The following is a 25509-nucleotide window of genomic DNA, read 5'->3' as shown; positions in this document are numbered from 1 at the left end:
GTTCACTCTTGGTGTTGTACATTCTGTGCCTTTGGATATTTGTATGCATTTAAAGACATGAATGCTCTGTTCCCACTCCAAGTGTGTATACTGCAGAACAGTGCTGACGCTCACTACCTGGAGTTAAACTCCAGGTTTTTTTTTTTTTAATTTTTTTTTTCCAACGTTTTTAATTTATTTTTGGGACAGAGAGAGACAGAGCATGACGGGGGGAGGGGCAGAGAGAGAGGGAGACACAGAATCGGAAACAGGCTCCAGGCTCCGAGCCATCAGCCCAGAGCCTGACGCGGGGCTCGAACTCACGGACCGCGAGATCGTGACCTGGCTGAAGTCGGACGCTTGACCGACTGCGCCACCCAGGCGCCCCTAAACTCCAGGTTTAAGAGCCCTGCCCTCACTTCAGACACCAGCTCCATGCCTCAGAGGTACCTGTGCTTCTGACCTATACATTCAGGGATTTCTGTGACCCTCTAGCTTTCAGTAATCATCTAGAACAACTCACAGAGTTCACTGAAAGTGCTGTATTTGTGATTACAGGGTTGTTTTTTTTAAATTTTTTTTAATGTTTATTTATTTTTGAGGGAGAGAGAGAGAGAGCATGAGCGGAAGCGGAGAAGGGGCAGAAAGAGAGACACACACAGAACCCAAAGCAGGCTCCAGGCTCTGAGCTGAAGTCAGATGCTTAACCAAGTGAGTCACACAGGCACCCCATTACAGTTTTATTAGAAAGCCTGCCTACACATAGAGACATAGAGCAAGGTCTGGAAAGGCCCTGCGTCCGTGGAGTCAGGACGCATCACCCTCCCTTGCACATCGTGTGTCCACCAGCCAGGGATCTCCAGAGTTTTCACTGGGATTTCATGACATAGGTGTGATTGATTGAATCACAGGCCATGGGACTGAAATTAATCTCCAGTCTCCTTCCCCTCCCAAACTGCCATCCTACAGCTATCTAGAGGCTTACCCTGAGTCACCTTGTTAACATAATAAAGACACTCCTCTCTCAGGAAATCCCAATGGCTTTGAAGCTCTATGCCAGGAACCCAGGAAAAAGACCAGAGATATTCTTTGTTAAATGAGTATCTATATATGTATATATACATATATCTATCTATATCTATCTATATATGTATATATTATCATACATATATAACTCACATCAAGGCTGCACAGAATTTCCAAAATACCATATTCCTTTATCGTTTACTAAAATTATATTAACAATAAGGTACTGGTTACCTTGTGCTGATCAGAACTTCTGCTTGGAAGTTACTATCTTTAATAATAAGGAACACAGGGGAAAATGAGAACATGTTTTGTAATAAATACAGATTAGCAGGCAAAATCACTCAAAGCATGAGGTCCATGGAGAAGAAATACTTAAAGGGATTCTTGATGGTGGAAAGGTTGGGGAAGGCTTATGTAGGGTGGAAACTTACTAATAGGAAAAATTAATCCCTGACAATGTGTTCTTGTGAGGAAGAGAGCACAACTTTTCTTCCCCACCCAACCCTTCCTCTCTTTCCCGGGAACAATATTGGTGCAGTTTGACACATGAGGACACAATGGTTCCATTTCCGCTGTGTAACCTGGAGTAATGACACCAACAGTAGGGATGCCTAGGAGAGGTGCCGTGTGCTAATGTGAGAGAGAATTAGGGAAAGTGATGCCTTTCTCTTCCTTTCCCATGGATGACACCAGCCCCAGGCTGTTGATGCTACTGGTCCTGGGTACAGAGAGTTGGTGAGAGCCCTGTCCAGTTCATGTATCTAATTTTGGTGGGGACATCCCACCTGACCTTTCTTTCCTGGTGTGTTTTCTCTTCCTAACCACACAAATCTAAAACATGTGTGGGGAGAACACCTGTGTGACACACATGTGGTTGTGTTGAATTTCTCCTCTGATCTCCCTGCCTACTGCATCTCAGGGCTGGAGGATCTGGCTCTAAAACTGTTTTCATTGAACTAGACTCCTCACATCCCAAGGAGATGGGCATCATGCCTGATTAGGTGCTCTTCAACACGACTGCAACTTCCTGTCTGGTGTGTGTTTTAAGCCGTGTTCCCTAAAGCTTCTTTGGATAAATATTGGCACTCAGACAGTTGCAAAAATGGTCCTCTGCAGGAAGTTAATGAAAAACAGGTAAGACCTGGATTTCAAATCAAAACATTAGAGCCTTGTTTCAGGACAGAGTCTGGAAAGAAACACTGTCTAATCTGAGTGAGAAGAGAGAGGATTCACTGGCAATGAATGGACTGAGCATTAAAGAGCTGTCCTTTGCCACCCCCTGGCCCCAGGTCACCCGTGAAGGCCCCTCTTTCACACTTAATCATAATAAAAAGTGTAATTTGCCAAATCTATGAGTCGCTATTGGAGAAGCCTGCTAAATCACAGGCAAAGAGGAAAATAAAAAGTTTTAGATTGAGAGCAAGCAATTTGAAGGGAAGAAGGTATAATTTGATTCTCTTGAAAACCTGTGTTTTGATGCCTGTGGAGTAGTTAGAAAGCACAAGCATTTTAGAGTACAGAGCAAGAAGATAATACAGACGGAGAGGTCTCACGTGCATTAGAAGAGAATAAGTCAAAAGAGCAGAAAATTCTCAATCTGTCCCTTCCTCCATTATCAGATTTTGCTCCTTTGGTTTCTAACCATTTGTGTTGGAGTAAATACTTCACCTGGGTTCTGAAGGCATGTTTAAATAGGCGTAGTGACAGTTCCATCTGAACAGCATGTACAAAGCTGAAGAATGCATTAGTCAGATTTTTGAGGTATGACATGGAGCTCTGAAAAGGTACATAGTGGCATTTGAGAGTTATCAAAGAAAGCAAGACTTAGGATAAGAAGACATTTTTAATTCACTTATTCATTTAACAAATATTTGCTAAGCATCCACTATGTGCCAGATACTTTTTTAGGCTCTGAAAATACAGAGAAAGAGAAATTTAAAAAACATGGAGCTTATGTGCCTCTGATTTTTATTAGGGAAGGTAGCTAATAAACTAAGAAGTAATGTGTATTATATAAAGTCAGTTTTAAGTACTCTGGAGGAAAGCAAAGATGGATAATGACAGTGATGGAGAGTGTGCTTTTTCTGCTCAGATATGTGAGCAGAAGTCAACATGGAGTGAGTGAGTGGGTCAGGAGGATATCTTGGGGAAGAGCATCCAGCAGAAGGAACAGCAGGTATAAAGTCTGAGATGAGATGTATCACCCCCTGAGGTGACAGGAGGGGAACAAGGAGTTTTGGGGAGGCATGACACTTCTGTTTTGGGGATCCTGCAAGGACCACAGAGAATCTCAGTAGTCCCAATAGCCTTTGTATAAACTCTTCAAGGAATTTCCATTATGTAGGTTTACTTTGCATTAGGAAGAGTTCTTAGATCTGTAGCAACTTGTTAGGATTGTCACTTCCCAAACACACACTTGTACAAAACTCATAAAATAATGCATGTAGCCATTGTGTTATGTAGGCATTAATGACCTTGGCCACAGACACAAGAAATGTTCTTTCTGTAATATTACAAACAGTAAACGTCCCTGATCTCGGTCCCTCATGGGTGGATTTCCATTCCCATAGAAGTGATGTGGGAGCAGACTGGGTGTCACCACTACATTCCCAACATCCTGCCAAACCAGTGCCATTTTCTAGCCAGGTACCCATTTTAGAAGATGTAGATGATGCAAGATTCCCCAATCCAATAAGTCAGCTTCCCTGTATCTTCCAGAATCTTCCAGAGTTATAGGGTAGGTCCCTTTAACAGAAGTGTCTCTCCTGGAGGATGAAGTTGGATATGTACTTCATCTAACTGAGGATGTGGCCAACATAGCCATACTAGTCTTCCACTCTCTGTGGCTCTTGGCCAAGCAGAGTTTGGTCAAGAACTGTTAGCTAAGTTAAGTTAAACCTGACTGATTGTGGATTAAAAATGTAATCTTCAAATACTGCTACTAAATAACTCAAAAGAAGATGAATATAAATTATTTATAATCCACTTCAAATAACGAAAATTATTCTGAGAAAGAAGTTTGTGTTGATAAAGACTTTTGGGAGGCTCAGTGTTTCAGACTCAATCCAGTTAGTTAGGTTTGCTGCCTTCACCAAAGAACCCCTGAGTGCTTAGAGAGACAGAAAGACATAACAGAGTCACTGGAAACATCCCTGGTTCACCAGGCTTCCACCCTGGCTTCTGGAACCAGCTTGGAAAGATCTGGAATAGCCTGTGGTACTGAAAGTAGCCACTGAAATATTTCTAACATATTCCAGATTTCCTAGGATACAATGGTCACTTTGATCTCTGAACTACTGATGTTTGAAGGAAGCAATTTCATCAGGCAGCCAATTGTGTTGTGTACATCTTGGAGAAATTCCACACCTTGGGATGTCATCATCTTGCTTCCATTTTCTTCCAGCAAACTCATTCATAGTTATTTATTAAGCCCCTATCTGAAGACTGGTACTGGGCTAGAGCTGGATACAGTGTAGTGAGTAAAACAAAAGGTCTCTGCCCCTTGGAATTTTATGTCAGAGGAGATAGAGGTGCAGATATAAACGGTGAGAGATAATACTGAAAGCTGAGTGCCCTAAGCGGGGAGGGTTGCTGAGATGGAGACCAACAGGAGAGGACCCACTCAGGTCAGGTGGCCAGAGCTGGCTTGTCAGAGAAGATAGCCTTTAAGCAGAGGAATGAAGGCAGAAGAACATTCCAGATAAAGGGGATAGCACAAACAAAGACAGTAAGATGAAGAAGAATTCAACACATGTCAGCTGGGCTCTCAGAGAACTGAGGTGTGCTGGACAAAGGGGAGAGTAGCTCTGGGTGGTAAGGATGAAGAGGGGAGTTGGGTCAAGCCACGCAGAGCCATGGGGATGACTGACACAGAGCCCTTGGCTGCTTGTGGGAGGTGGTAGGAGGTGGGCAATGGAAGGAAGGGAGACCGCTGCAGATGTCCATGTCCAGGGCAATGGTGATGGTGACTTGGACAACAGTAGGGGCAAGGAAGATGGGGAGAAGTACACAGGAGATGATCTTTTTGAGAGAGTCTAAATACAGTAGGCTTTGCTGATGGATTGCATTTGCAAGGAAAGACAGATACATCAAAGGAGACTCAGGTTTGTGGAGGTTGGTGGTACCATTTAAAGGGACGGGTACTGAGAAAGAAGGGCAAATTAGGGACGAGCTCAGAGACTACAGTCGGATTGCCTGGGTTCAAATCCTGGCTGTGCCACAGGCAAGCCAATGACCTTGGAGGAGGAGTCTCTTCTCTGTGACTTCTCCTCTCTAAAGTAGGGATCATAATAGTCCCAACTGCATAGGGTGGCTTTGAGGATTAGATGAGCATATATGGGTAAAGCAGAAGTAAGTACAATGTAATTGCTATGTGGGGAAAGAAATCATCTTGAGAGAAAATAATGAATTGATATGTGAGACATAAAAGCAGACACATCAAGTACACATTGAATATATAAGACCAGTGTTCAAAATAGAAGTCTGGGCTGGATTTATAATTGTGGGAGTTGTTTGCATGCAGCAGAGGGCACTGGTGGGAATAACCCACAGCAGGATTAGAGGAAAAGAAAAGAGATTTTCCATTTTACAAGTACCTAATTTATAGAGGTCAGGCAAAGAGGAAACCTGACAAAGAATAAATGCAAGCTGGAGGGGCAAGAAGAAACCCCAGGGATGGGTCCCAGGAGCCAAAAGAAGGCAGAGGTCTGGCTGGGTTGACCATGTTTGACACATGCTTCTGAGAGGTCAAGGTGTCTTCTGATGATAAACTGTGTTTCATGGAAAGCATAACACAAATAGTTTGTCCCTATCTTTCCTCATTTCTGAATCACACATCTTCTACTCCAGCCCAACACCCTCCTCTGTTACAGCTTTCCAGTGCTCTTGCTCTGAGACTCCCCTGATGAAATCATTGTGTTTAAAACAAGAAAAGAAGGCAAGTATGGATCTTTCCTCAGTTGAGTGAGACAAGTAGAAATGCATACATGTCCTCTGGACCTCTTGGACGCATTTCAGACGAAGCTATGATGTCACTGGCTTCTCTCAATCACCGGAGGCCGCCAATCCCTGCTTCTCCCACCCCCTGCTTCTCTCTGCTGCCCCTGGGTGGGAAACACTCCAGCAGTGGTGATGGGGAGCCTGTTGTTTACAGGGATCCCTGCTGTATTCGTTTCCTGGGGCTGTTAACAAAGTTTCACAAACTGGGTGTTTTAAAACAAGAGAAGTGTATTCGCTCACAGTTCTGGGGGCAAATCAGGGTGTCCATAATGCCATGCTTTCTCTGAAACCTGAAAGGGGATCCCTCCTTGCCTCTTCCAGTGCCTGGTGGTTTGTTGGCAATCTTTGGCGTTCCTTGGCTTTCAGCTGCACAGCCCCAGTCTCTGCCTTCACGGTCACATCACCTCCGACATGTCTCTGTCTTCACAGGGTTGTCTTCTAAGGACACCTGTCATATTAAAGTAGGGGCCCACCCTACTCCAGTATGACCTCATCTTAACTAATGACATTTTAGTCAGCTTATATCCAAATAAGGTCACATTGTGAAGTATTGTGCACTTGGCCCGACACATCTTTTTGGAGGGACACGATTCAACCCATAATACTTGCCTCCCTTGACCGTATTTCATCTCAGGGCCCTTTACAATCAGCTTTCTTTGCTTTTGAAAACCAGCTTTTACTAGAAAAATTGAGTGAGAACCCCACATTTTCCAAGTCATGATTGCTTTATTTATTTATTTTTTTAGTCTACTCCACCTTTCTTTCTCTCATAAATCTTCATGACCCCACAGACTGTTTTGACATTGAACGAAGAGTGATCATTTCTCCCCAGCTTTTCAAGAGTTCCTGAGTCCTGGAAGTTTATATGAGGCATTTATTTGAAAGTTTAATTTTAGGATATGGCCTTTACAGGACTTTATGAAGTGATGAGTGATTTGGCTCTACCTCACCCTCAAAATGTACCTTGTAACAGCAGCTGTTCTCGCTCTGAAGCATTTGGCTTTAAATATGTTTCCTGTCAACAGGATTGCTGCCTTGTGTTTTTCTCTTTCATTCATCCTTCTGAATATACGTGTTAAACTTCTTGCAAACCCAATACACTGGGTTTGAAGAAATAGGTACAACCGGGTTTCATGGTCAAGGACAGACTGACCTCTCTCGGGGCAATGGAGGGGGGGGGGGGTTGGTGAGGGGAGGTGCCAGCAGACAGCTCTCCAGGCCCAGCTTGGCCACACCAATGGCTTCAAAGAATCAGGTGCTCTAGTGACCTCCAAAGGATAGTTCTAGAAGATCAGACAAGACGATACTGTCATGAAGAAGACAGTTTAAATGAGATGCAGCCTAGCCTGGTAATCAGGAGCAGAAGCTGATGAGACTGTCCACTTCCTCGCTGGGTGAACTTGGACAAGTTACTCAAGTATTGGTTTTTGCATTATCCGTAAGCAGTATGTACTACACCTGCCTTACAAGCTAATTGTGAAAATTGAATGAGCTAATGCAGGAAATGTGCTTAGCACAGGACTGGCACACAGTAGCAGCAATTGTTATTAATGTCAAGACCTCCTGTTATTTCCCCCCCTTTATTTAGACATTCCTTACTTTAATTTATTTTCCAACTGCTTTCAAGATCATTTCCCCTTTGGGGGAATCCAAAGGTCAAGTTTGAGAAAAGGGAAGAAACTAAATGTATTTAAAGAATGCGGAAATCTGATAAAACATTTTTTTTTTTTTTATAAATAAAAAGACTTTGCTAAGTATCCGTGTCCTACTAGCATGACACTTGGCTAGGGTGTCAGGGTTAGTGGAAATAAATTGAGTCAAGCCTTGAGTAGTAGTTTAAATATTAAGGAATTAAGTCTGCAAGGAAGCAGGCGATGCAAACAGTTTTGGTTGTCTGTAAAAATGCCAGCATTCCTGAAACAGTGAGCTCATCATCAAATTCTTCTTCCACCTCCCAGAAGAGAATCTATGGCTTGTTTACTCCTTTTGCTTTGGTTTTCTGGGCAGCTGAGAATGAAATAGAGCAGTGGTTCTCAAACTTTAGCATGCATTAGAATCATCTGGAAGGCTTGTTAAAACACAGATCCCGAGTTAAAACACAGCCCCAGGGTTGACTCAGTGACTGAGGCTGATTCAGTAAGACTGGAATGGGGCCTGATAATCCGCATTTCTTTTTTTTTTTTTTAATTTTTTTTTTTTTTAACGTTTATTTATTTTTGAGACAGAGAGAGACAGAGCATGAACAGGGGAGGGGCAGAGAGAGAGGGAGACACAGAGTCTGAAACAGGCTCCAGGCTCTGAGCTGTCAGCACAGAGCCCGACACAGGGCTCGAACCCACGGACCATGAGATCATGACCTGAGCTGAAGTCGGACGCCCAACCGACCAAGCCACCCAGGCGCCCCGATAATCCGCATTTCAAACAAGTTCCCAAGTGGTGCAGATGTGGCTAATCTAGTACCTACACTTTGAGAACGGCTAATGTGGAATACTGTGATACATTGCGATATGGTGGAGAGCACAGGACATTTTAGACACGAAAGCAGGCAGATTCAAATTCTCCAGCTGTCCTTAGCAGCAGTTATGTTAAGCAAATAACTTCTCTGAAATCAAGTTTCTTCCATTTTTAAATGGAAATACTGTAATAAAATCTACCTTGTTAAGGTCATTGTAAGACTGAAGTAAATTGTAAAGCACTTTGTTCATGGACTGGCATGTGCTGGTTTAAAAGATTCTATTAATTTATTTTACTGTACAATTTTTTTCATAAGTCATGTAAATATTCTCGAATGTTCCGGGCAACCAAGTCTATCAAATGAATACTGCTTATTTAAATAACTGAGGCATTCTGAAAAATTTCACAAAGCTTCCACTTTAGAATTTCTATGCCATTTTTCAATCTGGTGTGTGTGAATGTGAGTGTGAATGTGAGTGTGTTTGTGTGTGTGTGTGTCTTTTTTCTTTTAAACAAGCAGTTCCTCCCCATTTAATTCTTACTAGGTGGCAAATTACAGAACAGACTGAGAATTCCAGCCTTCTCTGATTTTGCGCATTGGAATTTCAGCATATTTTGATGTGTAGGTAGTAGAGGACAGTGAAAAGGTCAAGGCTAGAATGCAAACCTTGAGTTTTCATGAACAATTAGAATCTGGTTGCAGTTTTGCCTTCTAGTTTTCAGAAGCAGACATGTGTGGTACAAAACCACCAGGGAACTTCTTTTTTTTTTTTTTTAACATTTAGTTATTTTTGAGACAGAGAGAGACAGAGCATGAATGGAGGAGGGTCAGAGAGAGGGAGACACAGAATCGGAAACAGGCTCCAGGCTCCGAGCTGTCAGCACAGAGCCCGACGCGGGGCTGGAACCCACGGACCGTGAGATCATGACCTGAGCCGAAGTCGGCCACTTAACCGACTGAGCCACCCAGGCGCCCCCCAGGGAACTTCTTAAACGCGTAGAGTCTACCTTAACACCTCATTCCTATATGGTTCAGTATGTCTAATGAGGGACCTGGTCAAATGCATTTTAAAGAATCACCCCAGGTAATACAGACATTACATTTCCAGAAAGACTAGGAGTAGGCTGGAATGGTCATGACTGCATTCAAATTCAGGTTCTGCTGCTTAATTAGCTGTGTGAGTTTGAGCAAATTCGCCAATCTTCTTAATGTCTTTTTTTTTTTTTTTTTTTTTTGAGAGAGAGAGAGGTTGAGGCAAGGGGGGTTAGAGAGAGAAGCTTTTTTTGTTGTTGTTAACATTTATTTATTTTTGAGAGGCAGAGAGACAGAGCATGAGTGGGAGGGGGGCAGAGAGAGAGAGGAAGACACAGAATCTGAAGCAGGCTTCAGGCTCTGAGCTGTTAGCACAGAGCCTGATGTGGGGCTTGAACTCACGACCCATGAGATCATGACCTGAGCCAAAGTCAGACATTTAACCGACTGAGCCACCCAGGCACCCCAAGAAAGAATCTGTTTTTTTTTTTTTTTTAATTTTTGTTAATGTTTATTTATTTTAGAGACAGAGTGTGAGCGGGGGAGGGGCAGAGAGAGAGGGAGACACAGAATCTGAAGCAGGCTCCAGGCTCTGAGCTGTTAGCACAGAGCCTAACGCAGGGCTTGCTTGAACTCATGCCATGAGATCATGACCTGAGCTGAAGTCAGATGCTTAACCGACTGAGCCACCCAGGTGCCCCGAGAGAGAGAGAGAGAGAGAGAGAAAGAGAAAGAGAGAAAATCTTAAGTAGGCTCCAGGCTCAGTATGGAGCCTGACTCGGGGCTTGATCCCACAACCCTAGGATCATGACCTGAGCCGAAATCAAGTCTTAGATGCTCAACCCTCCAATCTTCTTAAACATTGGTATCTTATATGTGAAATGGGTCATTCTTACTCATTTATCAGAGCTGTTGTGCAGGTCATATTAACATATCTATTAGGTGCCTAGCACAGTGCTGGGTGTGAAGCACTCAAATGCTCCAATATTGTGGTAGATCTTCTAAAATGCCAGATATTTAGATAAGATCAACACAAAAGTTCCTAGATGGATAGAACTGAAATGAAGCCAATTGGCTCTGTGAGCCCATAAAATATTTACTAAGCCTTGGAGAAATGATTCTCCAAAGATTATATTGAAGTGACTGATTTCTTACAGGTGCCATTAGATCAGATGCATTCACAACTAGTTTCTAACCTGTTATAAACACTCTTTTAGAATTAGAATTCCTTATTTTGGGTGCTTTAAGATTAAATAAACAGTGTTTGATCGTATTGAAACAAATTGTTCAACCTAATGTACTGAATCAGTGGCTTCTCATTTTTTACTGTGCCAGAACATTAATTTTCCATTCACTTTAATGTGGCAAGATAATGTCCAATTGTGAAAATATTAAACACTTCAGGAGAGTCTAAATGAAGCCATGTTAGCACAAGACAACAGAACCAATATTATTCAGTAACAGGATAGGAAAATCAACTTAGAAAGAAAACATTATTACTGTAAAGACACGTTTTTATTCCAAGAGTTAGGAAATAACATATAAATACATGTTTACTTGGATTTTTCTCAACATCTTTGTGGCTGTTGTACAGTCTCTTAAGCAGTTTTAAGATATTTTATCCTTTCTGTAAAATGGTCTTTCCCAGTTTACTGATGTATTTCTAATTTGTGTGTTTAAAATTAGTATCATGGCATTTTTCATTTCCATGCTATTCCTGAAAGTTTATGTTAATGGCTTTCAGAGTTTATCAGCCGCAATCCTTTAAACAAAGCTTAAGAACACACAGTCCTAATGGGGTTTTCATTTGTGGATCCTTTAGTGTAAGGTTCCCCAAGGACAGTGGTCAGCATTAATGAAAACATCTTGAAGTCTGTAAACCACAGTTACTTCTGTGTTAGATGTAGTGAAAAGCCTTGAGCTATCACTTGAAAACAAAGAGGATGCAGGAAATTCTCTCTCATTGCTTTCACGCAGTTGCCACTTTATAGCAAATATTTTTCAGAGTCACCAGGATTAACATAATTTATTGTTCTAGAGAACAAATGTTGTATATTTCTAATTTGTTACACCAGAGGGGAAAAATGAAAGGCCTCTTTGTATATGTAGCAAATGTCACATTGCCTGCCTGTCTGGGGATGGGAGAGTCTCCTGAACCACTCCTGAAGAGAAAGGAAGTTGCTGCAAATTATGGGTTTGTTATGCTTCCAACGTGCATGTGGGAATGTACATAATACAAACAAAGAGGTCATTTTGAACTAGTGGCACTTCGAAATATTTCCTTCCAGGTTGGACACCGAGGGACAATGCAAGATTATCCGGGCTTCAGCCCATCAGTGGATGCTGAAGCGATTCGCAAGGCAATCAGAGGAATTGGTCAGTACTGCTTTGTAATTCCTCTTTATGTTGAAGCAAATCAAGAAAGTTACAATTTAAGTGCATTGGTTCAGGGGTGCCTGGGTGGCTTAGTTAAGTGTCTGACTCTTGATTTTGGCTCAGGTCATGATCTCACGGTTTGTGAGTTCAAGCCCCACATCTGGCTCTGTGCTAACAGTGCAAAGCCTCTCTTGGAGTTCTCTCTCTCCTTCTTTCTGTCCTTACCTCTCTCAAAATAAATAAATAAAATAAAAAAATATTTTTTAATATTTAAAAAAATAAAATAAAAAATAAAAGTGCATGATTCAATTTGCCCAAGTTGGGTTACTTGACTATAGAAATTGTAAGGACTGGAGCGCCTGGGTGGCTCGGTTGGTTAAGCGTCCGACCAGCTCAGGTCATGATCTCGTGGGCTTGTGAGTTCAAGCCCTGCATCAGGCTCTGTGCTGACAGCTCGGAGCCTGAAGCCTGCTTCAGATTCTATGTCTCGCTCTCTCTCTGCCCCTCCCCTGCTCAGGCTCTGTCTCTGTCTCAAAAATAAACACTAAAAAAAAAAAAAAAAAAAAAAAAAAAAAAAAAAAAAAATTTAAAAATCGTAAGGACTTTTAAAAAATGTGAAATAATAAGGAAAAATGTATGGGACACCCAGTTTTATTAAATCTTAATATTTGCCATATTTACTTAATAGGAAACACTACCATCACCATGGACCAACAAGAATGGTCATCGTAATGAATCATTACAGATACCATCCCTGCTGATTCTTCCTGGATCTCTTTCCTCCTCAATCCCCTTTCCACACTGATTTGTAATGCCACTTCTGTCTTGTAAGTTTCTCTATTTTTCTGCTCATTTTTCTCACCATCCTAAACTAGAGTGTATTCTCATGAAACTTAATTCTGTAACTACGTGTGTATGTATGTATTGTTTTCTATGGTCTCAAACAGTATAAATTGGAACCATGTTGTGCATTATATGTACATTCTTCTGCAACTTCTTTTTGTCTGTTAACATTTTTTTAAAATTTTTTAAAAATGTTTATTCATTTTTGAGACAGAAAGAGAGCGCAAGCAGAGGAGGGACAGAGGGAGAGGGAGACACAGAATCTGAAACAGGCTCCAGGCTCTGAGCTGTCAGCACAGAGCCCGACGCGGGGCTCAAATCCATGAACTGTGAGATCATGACCTGGGCCAAAGTCTGATGCTTAACCAACTGAGCCACCCAGGCGCCCCTCTTAATATTATGTTTTTGAGATTTATCCATGTTGATATGTTTAGCTCTGCTTCATTAACTTTACTTGCATAGTAGTCTATTGAATTATTAGATCATAAGATGGGATATTGATGGAACATGTAAACTGCCTACAATTCTTTTCTATTACAGTATAAAAATGCTGCATTGAATATTCCTGTGTACGTCTTGTGCACATTTGCTAGCATTTCTCTAGAACATAACAAATGGAATTCAGAGTTGAAGATGTTCATCTTCAAATTAACTAGAAATTTTGCCAAACTGCTCTCTAAAATAATATGCAAATTAACATTCCTAACTAGCAGTACATGAGACTTAGTCTTGCTCCATATTCTCACCAATACTTGCTAAGGTCACACTGTTCTGTTTTCCCAACTGAGTGGCTCTAAAATTGTATCTCACTCTGCATGTATGTTTGCTTCCTCTCTTCCCCATCCCCCAAGACTGATATGATTGAGTCTCCTTTCTTATTCATTTGCTTCTTCTTTCTTGAATTATTTCTTCATATCTATTACCCATTTTTTTCAGTTGGATTGTCTTCTTCATGACTGGCAAGATTTTTTCTTTTTTATAAATTCTGGATATAAACTTTTTTTTTAAATTACAATCCATGAAAATATCTTCTTCCAGTCTGTGATTTTCTTTTAACGTTGGTTATAGTAATTTATATTGCATAGAAATTTTAAATTTTAGTGAAATCAAGTTTACCAGTATTTTTTTATGATATACTTATTACTGTGCCTTTTCTGTAACGGGCTCATAAAGATATTCTCCTGTGTTTTCTCTCCAAAGTTTTACAGTCTTATTTTTCACATTGCGATGTTCAATCTACCTGGACTTAACGTTTGTGTATTTAAAGGTATCTAATTTTATTTTATCTCGAGTGGCTAGTTCATTGTCCCAGCACAATTTATTGAAGAATACATCCTTTCCACACTGATTTGTAATGCCACTAGTGTCTTGTAAGTTTCTCTTTTTTTCTGCTCTCTGCTATGCTCCATTGGTCTGTTTGTCTATCCCTGTCTCAATATTACATTGTCATAGTTACTATTATAATTTTATAATTAGTATCTAATAGGGCAAAAGCTTTTCTTGGCCCAATTCCCTCCCCTCTGAATTTTAGGGTCAGTTTGTTAGGTTCCATGAAATATACTGTTAGGTTTTTTTTATTGGTGTAATATTATCTCATTTCTGTCTGTTTGGCTTTACATTTTTCTTTCTGTTTCTAAATGACAGTCATTTCTTCCTTTTTCTCTGTGCTTTCCCTGTTTATGCTTGATGTTGAGTAGACTGTTCCATGAGGTTAATGTCAAATTGAACAAATTAATAGTCTTTAAATTCTATTGCTTGTCTTTTTTTTTCTTAATATCATGTTTCTTCACAAATTTTTGCATTTGGGGTTGCAGAAGCAGAACCATTACCTATGTGTTCTCAGTCCAGAATCAGGTATCCTAATGGCATTTGCATTAGACATGTGTCTGATCCCGTCTCTGAACTAGGAGGCAGCTGTTTTACTTTCCTGTCTTGAGCATATGCAAAAGCAAGAGATGAAAACCTCCTAGCATACAAACTACACACAACTGCGAGCAGTAGCTTTGTCTGGAGTCTAGGGCCATAAGGTGTAGAGATGCAGAGAAGGGGTAGAAAATTAGAACAGAGATGGGAGGCAGAAGCTAGACCCTAAAGAGCAGGTGCGTGAGCTACGGGGCTTGAGCTTCATCCTGAAGGTTACAGAGAACCATTAGGATTTCAACCGAGGGATTGACATGATCAGGTCCATTTTAAAGAATTTACTGAGGCAGGGGTGCCTGGGTGGCTCAGTCACTTGAGCGTCCGACTTCAGCTCAGGTCATGATCTCACAGTCCGTGAGTTCGAGCCCCGCATCGGGCTCTGTGCTGACAGCTCAGAGCCTGGAGCCTACTTTGGGTTCTGTGTCTTCCTCTCTCTCTCTCCCTGCCCCTCCCCTGCTCATGCTCTGTCTCTCTCTGTCTCAAAAATAAATAAAAACATTACAAAAAAAATTTTTTTAAGAATTTACTAAGGCAGTAATTACAGTATGAATTGGAAGGGGGTCAAGTCAGGAGGCTATTGATGTTTCTAGATAAAATATGATGCATGCACAAGGGCCAAGGAGAGGGCAAATTCAAGAGATGCTGATGATTGCTACCCTGTAGGGAGTAAAGAAAAGAAAGGGGTAGACCACTAGGGTCTTTGGTTGGGTGACTGTATCCATAGTGATGCCATTGATGAGGGTGCATAGAATGAAACACAAGTTAGAGAAGAAAGAGAATGAATTCAACCCGGAGCATCTGAGATGCAGTTGGGGGTGGCTAGTTGTGCCCCAACACAGATGCCATTACAGGTCCAAATCGATCATCAGACTCACAAGACACAACTAGGCTTTAATTGAGTTCCATGTTTACTTAATCCCATAGAAGAATCCAGGACCAGAGATGTGGTGGGACAGCATCTTTCCCTGGGAGGCCCAGCCACTAACCAAGTACATGGTTTGTTTGCCCCATCCTTGATGTATATAGAGTATGTACCATGGCCACTGGCATATATAGCCAAGGAGCATGTTGGTCACCTCAACACTGAGAAGTTGAGCCTTGAGTTCCAACTGATTTTTTATACCATGAATCACATAGGCCCAAGGCACATAAGCCAACTCAGAGCTCCCCAACCCAGGGGTAGTCCTCACTGCAAATGAGGTGGACACAACTCCCCATGTTACTTCATACTTTAATTACCAAGAAAATGAGGACATTCTCAAACAGGCCAGCATCAGCCCTTTACTTACAACAGGTGCTTAAGTCTATGGGTCTGGGATGTCTGAAAGTGGTACAACTCAGAGAGGGAAATATATGTTTTGGGGTCAGAGATTTGGTTTTACATTCTTGCTACTAAAAAGCTGCATGACTTTGGCAAATGAGATAACTTTTCTAAATATTGTGTTTTCATCTTTGGAACAGCTGAATCCTACCTACCGCCCAGAGCTTCAGTGAATATTAACTATGACCATGAATAAAAGGTATCTAGAATATGGCAGGTTCTCAATACATGTCAGTTCCTTTTTTTTTAGAGAAAAATATTTGACATCAAGTAGGGAGATAAGAGAGAGATAAAAGGTGATAGGACAGCAACTGAACCTCATAAGGGGGGAAAAAACCCTAGTTCAAAAGCAACACATTCCTCGCACTACTCCCTCGGTCTGATATACAGGGAGGAATATTTGGACAATAATTGTTGTCTTTCCCCCAAACTCCCCCAAATTAATTTTCTTTTCCAAAAGCCTGGCAAAGAAATGCAGATTCCAACCTGGTAAGAACCTGGAAATTAAAAATTAAAATGCCTTCCTCTCTGCATTTGTTTCAAACCATTGATCATTTTTCCTTTGTTCATAACAGATATTAGGCATCTTTGGGTTGATGGTGAGTAATATTCTTTTTGTCTCGTTTAGGAACCGATGAGGAAACACTCATCAGCATTCTGACTGAAAGGACAAATGCACAGCGGCAGCTGATTGTTCAGGCGTATCAAGCAGCATATGGAAAGGTATGATTTGATTAACATGACAACTAGTAAAGAGCTAATCACTATGGATCAGGGATGCTCCCACGTGATTATGCCTGCAGATCTTTTGTTTCAGCCCAAGTGTAACAGAAAGTACCCTGTGTATCCAGTCACAGGTAGGAGTCCTGGTTTTGCTCTTAACTGGCTGAATGGCTTTGCGTATGTTATTTGCTCTTTCTGGACCTCAATTTTTCCACCTGCTGAATAAGGAGGGTTGCCTTAGACAAGTAACGTTAAACCAGGAATGATTCTGCTCCCCAAAAGATATTTGGCAATGTCTTGAGACATTTTGATTATCACACCCGGTGGGAGAGAGGGATGTTTCTGGAATGTGGTGGGTGGAGGTCAGGGATGCCACTAAAGATCCTGCAATGCACAAGACAGCCCCCATAGGTAAGAATTATCTGACCAGTGCTCACGTCGACATCACATATACTAAAATTGGAACGATACAGAGAAGATTAACTTGGTCCCTGTGCAAGGATGACGTGCAAATTCGTGAAGCGTTCCATATTTTTGTTTGTGAGTTCGAACCCTGCATCTAGTTCGGTGCTGACAGGGCAGAGGCTGCTTGGGATTCTCTGTCTCCCTTCTCTCGGCCCCTCCCCCAGTTGTGTGCTCTGTCTCTCTCTCTCTTTCAAAATAAAGACATAAATTTTTCAAAAAAAAAAAAAGGGATTATCTGATCAATTATCTGGTAGATCCTGTCTTCGATGATCTTTAATTTGTCTTCCAACTTTAAAATATTTTTGTAATTGTAGATTTAATTCATTCAGCAAATGAAAACTTACTTGTATACAAGAACATTTTGTGTCTTTTCCACACAGTGTATTTGTTCAATAATAAACTACGATGTGTCAGGAGTGGGATATTTCTCTGTGTCAGGAGATATCCTTGTCTTTGGAGACTCACTGATCTAAAAAGCAGTTCCCTCTTTTTCTTATGAGGTTAAAATTTTATTAGAAAAATTAGAAGTAGGGGCGCCTGGGTGGCCCAGTTGGTTAAGCGTCTGACTTTGGCTCAGGTCATGATCTCACGGTTTGTGGGTTTGAGCCCCACATCCGACTCTGTGCTGACAGCTCAGAGCCTGGAGCCTGCTTTGGATTCTGTGTCTCCCTCTCTCTTTGTGTCTCCCCTACTCAAGCTCTGTCTCCCTCTGTCTCTCAAAAATAAATAAACATTGAAAAAGAAATTTTTTTAAAGAAAGAAAAATAAGTGAATAAAATAAATTCGGATCTTGGTAAGTGCTATGAAAGAATTAAAATGGGATGGTGTGGTAGAGAGTGACTGGTGAATGGCTCCTTGAAATAGGGTGGTGAAGACATATCAGTGACAGGGTGTTACCTTACTCTCAGCTGAAAGTAAACAGTACTAAGGATTCTGGTTTTTTGTTTCTGTTTTTGCTTTTGTTTTTTTATTTGCTTGATCTGGGGAAGAGCATTACAGACAGAAGGCCCAGCAAATGCAAAGCCCTGAGGCAAAAACAAGCCGGGAATATTTAAGAAACAAAAAGACTTCCAATATGGCAGAAGTGTGGAGAATAGAGGGAGCAGATGGGAAAGATGCCATGGGGGGGGGGGGGGAGATTTCAAATATGCTGGGCCTTGCCGTCTTGCTACAGAGTTTAGGTTTTACTCTAAGAACAACAGAGAATCATTGAAAGTCTGTAAGCAAGAGAATACTGTAAACTAATTTATATTTTCAAAAGATCATTTTAGCTTCTGTGGCTAACAAACTGTGGTGGGAAAAGAGTGGTAACAGAGCAGTCAGCCTGCTGAGTCCAGGTGAGGACTGAGGGTGTATAGTGACCATCCACAGGCAGCTCAGGCATCACCTCCTGGCAGTGTTTTCCACACCCCCAGACTCTATGAAGACACCCTTCGTAATGTTTAACCTTCACACTTTATCAGATACTTAACATATTATACTGAAATTTTATCTTCAAATATTTCTGGTTTTCCTATTAGAGTATAATATCCTAGGAGTAAAGATTTTTAACTCACCTTTGAAAGCCTACCACAGAGCAGGTGCCCAATAAATGTCTGTCAAATTTAATGAATTGCCAAGCTTCTCAAAAAGGCATAACACTCACGTATAGGGAACATGAATGATCCATTGGCCTTTCAGTATTTCCAAAATATGGAGGAAGGAAGGATGGAGGTGAAGGGTGACCTCATTTCTCACAGTGGGATGGAATGAGAGCATGTGAAGGAGGATTCAGTTGGGAAGTCCTGGGTTGAGGACAGATGGTAATAACAGTTTAGCATTTAGAGAGGAAACACCCTGTGGCGATTAAAGTGGAGCTAGTGACCCTTGGCTCTCTCCCATTTGTTTTGCCTGTTCCCCACCCACTAGGCCCCCCAGTGGCATGGTAGATGTTGGTATGTATCCACATTGTCATAGCAGTCTGGGAGGCTGCCAGCCTCCGTCTCAGAGCTGAAAATAATCAGCAGCAAGAAAATAATAATTCAATAACACTCCTTTGAATATTGAAAATAAAAACCACATTACCTGCCTTCAAGCAGGGAAGATGGACTGTACTTATGTAATAAGTGAAAACAGTGCCAAGGGACAATACTAAGTAATAGGTGCCCCATTACATTCAGGGTTTTCCCTGCTGTTGCCAGGAAACTGCTTTTGATGGCTCGTGGTTCCACACTCTTAGCAGAGGCAAGTGACCGCCACTGTCCTCTGTTCCCTTTTCTCTCCAGAGTTCTTTAGCGGTCACTGAGAAACAAGGAATCGAGCAACTACCCATGAATCTGGGTGTGAATTACAGAGCTCCTCTTCCTCTTCTTCCCCCCACCCCAACCCAAGTATTGAGAGCATCTTTGGTGTGGGAAATGCATTGTGATACACAGTTCCTATCAGTGGCACTCATGTAACCCTTTCCATTGGCTTTCCTTCAGAAAACCTATAAAACAGAACATGTTGGAAGCAGTCACAAAATGCAGATTAAATCCTTAGAAATAGTTCACCATTTCCTTTTATTCCCTGTGAATTGGCATGTTTTTGTTTGAATTGATACATATGTTTATCTTTCACTATGTGACTCTAAAGAAAGAGAAAGGAAAAGTATTTCACACTTTCTTCTTTGGGGTTCTTTATCTTAGGAACTGAAAGATGACTTGAAGGGCGATCTCTCTGGCCACTTTAAGGAACTCATGGTGGCCCTTGTGACTCCTCCAGCCATGTTTGATGCGAAGCAGCTGAAGAAATCCATGAAGGTATGAGCCCAGTCTGAGCCATTTCCACCTGAGATTTGACTATGTCATCAAGAGTAGTGACTTTCTTCCAGTGCACATTTGAGACATGGGTGTGAAAAGGACAGATTGGATGTCATTTTGATGCTATACTATCCGAGTGGTAGAACAATACTGAAATGGGGAACGGTTGTGGAACCTTGAGCCCACATGTTCCTGGGCTGAAAGGATATTGTCATATCCTAATTCTGTTTCCATGGTTTTTGACCCAAAGAGTCAAATTCTCTACTTTGTTGTCATTGAGAGTAAATGGCACCATCATCAACCCCATTGCTTAGGTCAGAAACCCAAAAGAATCTTTGATCCCTTGCTTTCTCTCACTCTTCAAAGCTCCCAAATCTGTCTGCAAGTCCATCTATCAGAAATGTGTGCAGGGCGCCTGGGTGGCTCAGTTGGTTAAGCGTCCAACTCTTGGTTTCAGCTCAGGTCATGATCTCATGATTCATGAGTTTGAGCCCCATGTCGGGTCCTGCCCTGACAGTGAAGAGCCTGCTTGGGATTCTCTCTCCTTCTCTCCCTGCCCCACCCTAGCTCACATGCTTGCTCACGTGTTTGCATGCACGTGCACACTCTCTCTCTCAAAATAAAAAAGAAAGAAAGAAAGAAAGAAATGTGTGCATGTCTCTCAGGATTCATTGCTACTGTTCTACTTCAACCACCACCATCTCTTGACTGGACCATATCAATAGCTTTCTAGTTGGTCCTTTTGCCTCTATTTTTGCCCACTTGAAATCCATTCACCACAGAATAGCCAAAATTGTTTTTATAAAGTCATTTTTGGAATCATATTATACTATTCACCTGCATAAATCTCCAATGGCTTTGAATACTTAAAATCCAAACTTCTTACTATGACCTTCATCACCCATCACAGTCTGGCTCCTATCTCTTGACTTCTTAAAAATTCTATCTGTGCTGGTCAGGGTTGCCCAGAGAAGCAGAAGCAGTAGGCAGGAGATATATATTACTAGATTTATTGCAAGGAATTGGTTACATAATGATGGAACTGGCTGGCCAGATCCAAAATCTGTAGGGCAGGCTGGAACTCTAAGCACAAGCTGGAGCTGTTGCCCGCAGATGGAATTTCTTCTTCTTCAGAGAAGCCTCATCTCTGCTCTGAAAGCCTTTCAACTAAGTTGGGTCCACCTGAAATATCTAAGATGATCTCCTTTACTTAAAGACACTCAATAATGGACTTTAGTTATGTCTACAGAATACCTTCACAGCAAACCTAGATTTGTGTTTGATTGAGTTAACTGAGGACTGTAGCCTGGCCAAGCTGATAAAGTTCCATAAAACTGCCCATCACACCCTTTCCTCCCTCTCCCCCGATTCAGTACTATAGCTACACCGGCCTTCTCTCTGCTGCTTGAACATTCTAAGCTTATTCCTACCTTGAGGTCTTTATACATGATGTTCTTTCCATCTGGAATGTTTCCCTCCACATATTTTCTATCAATTCACTCAGTTTAATTTTCTTAATTGCACCTAATACCATCTAAAATTATGTCGTTTATTTTTTGCTATTTGTTTATTTTTTTTTCCATCCAATTAAAAGGTATATCTCCATCATAACAGGGAACCTCATCAGTTTTGGTCTGCATCTTCTGAAATGAAGTAGGTGCTCAATGCATTTGTTGAGAGGAAGGAAGGAGTCTATATCTGAGGCATAAGCTGTATTCTGCCTCCTTATCAGAGATAGGAGATATTTTTCTTTTCTGTGGAAGACATATGGGCACCCAAGAAGCAGATGCCAAGATGGGATGAGACACACAAGAGATTTCCTGGGGAAAATCTTTTTTTTTTTAATGCTTATTCATTTTTTGAGAGACAGAGAGAGACAGAGCATGAGTGGGGCAGGGGCAGAGAGAAATGGAAACACAGAATCTGAAGCAGGCTCCAGGCTCTGAGCTGCCAGCACAGAGCCCAATGCAAGGCTTGAATTCATTAACTGCAGGATCATGACTGAGCCGAAGTTGGCCACTTAACTGATTGAGCCACCCAGCACCCCCCTCCCTGGGGGAGATCTTATGAGGGATAAAGAAGTGTCAGAGCAGGGTAAGTTGGGTGAAGCTTTAGATGGCAATACAGGGCTTACACACATGACAGAGGGACAGAAGTAGGCTCAGATAGGAGGAGCCTCCGTGCACAGGGTAGCTCAAAGAAAACCATGGCAGGCCGATGGGGAGCTCCAAAGCAAAGACTGCCCTTTTGAGAAGTCCTACACTGGGCAGAAATGGCCCAGCTCCAGTACCCCTTCCATGTTCAGTCACTTGCTGAGACAGCTTGGAGGGAGAATAGCCTTTTTGTGAACCACGTGGCAGATCCAGAGCTATGGCAGTTGGAGGCTATCAACCAACTATGTTCTTTGCAGCAGACTCTCTTTTTTTTTTTTTTTTTTTTTTTTGTTTTTGTTTTTGTTTTTTTTTTTTTTTTTTTTTTTTTTTGCAGCAGACTCTCTTAAAATGAAGTCTGAGTGGTGCATTTCTATGGCTGCCACATGGGGGGCAGTTTAACAGGTACAATAATAAGGATTAGATTCACCAATAAAGATGCAAAAAATTTCTCTCTTATGCAAAAGAAATCCAAAGTAAGCAGTCCAGAGCTGGGTGTCATGGCACTATCATTATCAGGCACTCAGGCTCCTTCTATCTTGAGGTTTGTCCATCTTCAGCCTGTAGATTACACTTTTTGGCTAAAGATGGCAACTCAAGATCCAGGCAATATGTCTTTACCCCAGTCAGCTAAAAAGAATAAGAGACAAAGAAGGGTTTATTCCCTCTCTTTAAGGATTCTCAGAAATCGTATGTGGTATTTACATATATTCTATCGCTCATAATTTAGTCATATGAACAAACCTAGCTCTAAGGGAGGCTAGGGAGTAATATAGTATCTATTTGGGTAGCTATGTGCTAAGTTATAAATTAAGGGTTTTATTATAAGCAAAGAGGGTAAAAGAGATGGGGTCCATTCAGTTTTGCCATGAACCTAAAACTGATCTAAAAAATAGTCTGTTTTTAAATTAATTAATTAATTAATTAAAATGGAGAGATGTTGAGGGCAGCTAGGAATCTGTGCCACAGAGGGACAGAATTCAGCCTCTTTTCATAAGCTGCATCAACATTATTTGATCAAGTGCTAGTGTAAATGGCTTTTCATAGAGTCACAGTGTGATTCAGTGACCTCAGTATAAATCAAGGCTCAGGGTAACTAGTCCCCAAGTCAACTAGGCCCATGACACACATTACTGAGCCTTTAAAAATCTCCCCATATGAAGATGATACCTGCTGACCATCTAGTGCAATGGTAGAAGGATGAACCCATTCAAAAGAATTGCAGAGCCCTTAATAAACATAATGGTGTGTCCAAATGCTCACTTCTGATCTTGAATGGCATAGGCTTTTCCCTTTGTGCTATTTCTTTCTGCAATTATTCAATTTATTCTTTACACTAGAGTAGGACATTTTCTTGAAAATGTTGGTGTCAGTTTAGATGATTTGTGTTATTTTTGTACTAAAGTACGTGGAAAAATTAGAAAACTATAGCAATATGCAACCTTACGTGGATTTACTAAAACTTCTTTTCATCTGTATAAAACAAGATATCAAGCCTGAAATGCATGAAATTAAGTGTTTTTAATATTCTAAAAATAGATTTCTTTTTTCTTTTTAGGGTGTCGGAACAAGCGAACATGCATTGATTGAAATCCTCACCACCAGAACAAGCAGGCAGATGAAGGAGATCTCCCAAGCCTACTATACAGGTAGTCTTATTTTCTGCTTACTTTTCCCACTGTCCACACACATATGAGCCAATGTTGCTTTTCCGAGACACCCACCATGCTCTTGTTCGCAAGGCATTTGTGGAAGGCAAGACATAAAAAGGAGGATACATTCTAAAATGGGCTAAATGTGGATTTTCAGAGAAATTTTGAATATGACCCAGGCTAGAAACTGCTGCATAACAATGGCATTGACATTTCTCATTTATAACATTACAGCTATAGGGGATTTTGCCCTTGGCAATCACTATTTATTGAACCAACTATTTTCATCAATGTAAGATTTCATCAAATCATGGTATATTAATATTATGTATTAAAAACCACTCAGATTAGCCTCATGATTTTTGGTGTGGAAAATGAGATGAACCATTTAAAGAATGTGTTGAGCATGTGGATTCAGTATAATTGGCTCAAGTCCTAATAATCTGTCAGCTGTGACACAGACTACCGAGGGTTAATTCTGACAGACTACCGAGGGTTAGCATGACTACACAAGTTAAAGCACAGCCCCCACAGGACTACCCTCACTTCAGACACCAGCCACAAGCTCAGTGCTCCCAGGCCGTGTGCCCTTCTGACCAAACGGCTACACATTTAGGGGTTCCCACTACTTTCTCGGGTTCAATAGCTCACTAAAATGACTCACAGAACTTAAAAAAGCATTATACAGTCAACCCCTGAACAACATGAGCGTTAGGGGCACCGACCCCCAGCACAGTTCAAAATCCATGTATAACTTTTGACTCCCTCAAAACCTAACTGCTAATAGCCTGCTGTTGACCAGAAGCCTTACTGGTAACATAAACAGTCAATTAACACATACTTTGTATGTTATATGTATTATATACTGTGTTCTTATAATAAAGTAAGCTGGAGTTAAGAAAATGGTTTTAAGAAAATTACAAGGAGGGGCATTTGGGAAGCTCAGGAGGTTGAGCGTCCGAATTTGGCTCAGGTCATGATCTCATGGTTCGTGAATTTGAGCCCCACCTTGGGCTTACTGCTGTCAGTGCAGTGCCCACTAAAGATCCTCTGTCTCCCTCTGTCTCTGCCCCTCCCCTGCTCACGTTTTCTCTCTCGTTCTCAAGAATGAATAAACATTGAAACAAACAAACAAAAAAGGGAAATCGTAAGGAAGAAAAAATACATTTACAAAATTGTACTGCATTGGTTGAAAACACCCACATATAGGTAGACTGTGCAGCTCACACCCATGTTGTTCACGGGTCAGTTGTACTTACAATTACAATTCTACTTGAAAGAGTAGAAATGAGGACCAGCCAAGTGAAGACATTCAGAGGAGACGTCTGAGAGGGTCCCAAACACAAAGCTTCCGTGTTCTCTGGATGTATCTCCTTCCCGGCACATCGATATGTAATTACCAACCAGGGAAACTCCTTGGATCTTTGGTATCCAGCTTTTATTAAGGATTCATTACATAGGCATGACTGGTTGCATAACTGGCCACACGATTGAACTCCATATCCAGTCCCCCTCCTTTCACTGCAGGTCAGGCTGACATCATGTGGCTCAAAGCCCCAACCCTTCTAAATCACATGGTTGGTCTTTCTGGTGGGACCAGCCCCTACCCTGAGTTGTCTTGTTAGCATAAATTCAGCTGTGGTTTGTGGGCACCTGCCACGAATAACAGACATTCCTATTATTTGGGAAATTCCAAGGATTTAAAAGTTACCAGCTAGGAACCAGAACAAAGACCAGCCCAAATTCTGTATTATACAACAGCCCCCTGTAGCCCCCTCCAAGTACC

The 25509-nt window shown here is 41.4% G+C and overlaps 1 protein-coding gene and 1 non-coding gene across 5 annotated transcripts in view; both read left to right on the top strand.

Annotated features, from left to right (window-relative positions):
- ANXA3 (annexin A3) overlaps positions 1 to 25509 on the top strand; it is a 55131-nt gene that overhangs the window by 9583 nt on the left and 20039 nt on the right. For all 4 annotated transcript variants that reach the window (XM_058722159.1, XM_058722161.1, XM_058722160.1 and 1 more), the window contains 4 exons: positions 11782 to 11869; positions 16582 to 16676; positions 19808 to 19921; positions 23630 to 23720. In XM_058722159.1, coding sequence (XP_058578142.1) covers positions 11782 to 11869; positions 16582 to 16676; positions 19808 to 19921; positions 23630 to 23720 — 388 coding nt within the window. The remainder of the gene's footprint in view (positions 1 to 11781; positions 11870 to 16581; positions 16677 to 19807; positions 19922 to 23629; positions 23721 to 25509) is intronic.
- On the top strand, positions 17106 to 17212 carry LOC131508167 (U6 spliceosomal RNA). The gene has a single exon (XR_009259878.1). It is a non-coding gene; the product is annotated as a U6 spliceosomal RNA (small nuclear RNA).

This window comes from Neofelis nebulosa, chromosome 3 (assembly GCF_028018385.1).
Source record: "Neofelis nebulosa isolate mNeoNeb1 chromosome 3, mNeoNeb1.pri, whole genome shotgun sequence".
Taxonomy (NCBI): Eukaryota; Metazoa; Chordata; class Mammalia; order Carnivora; family Felidae; genus Neofelis; species Neofelis nebulosa.
Note: the sequence above shows the minus strand (reverse complement) of the source record. Positions and strands in the feature narration are given on the sequence as shown.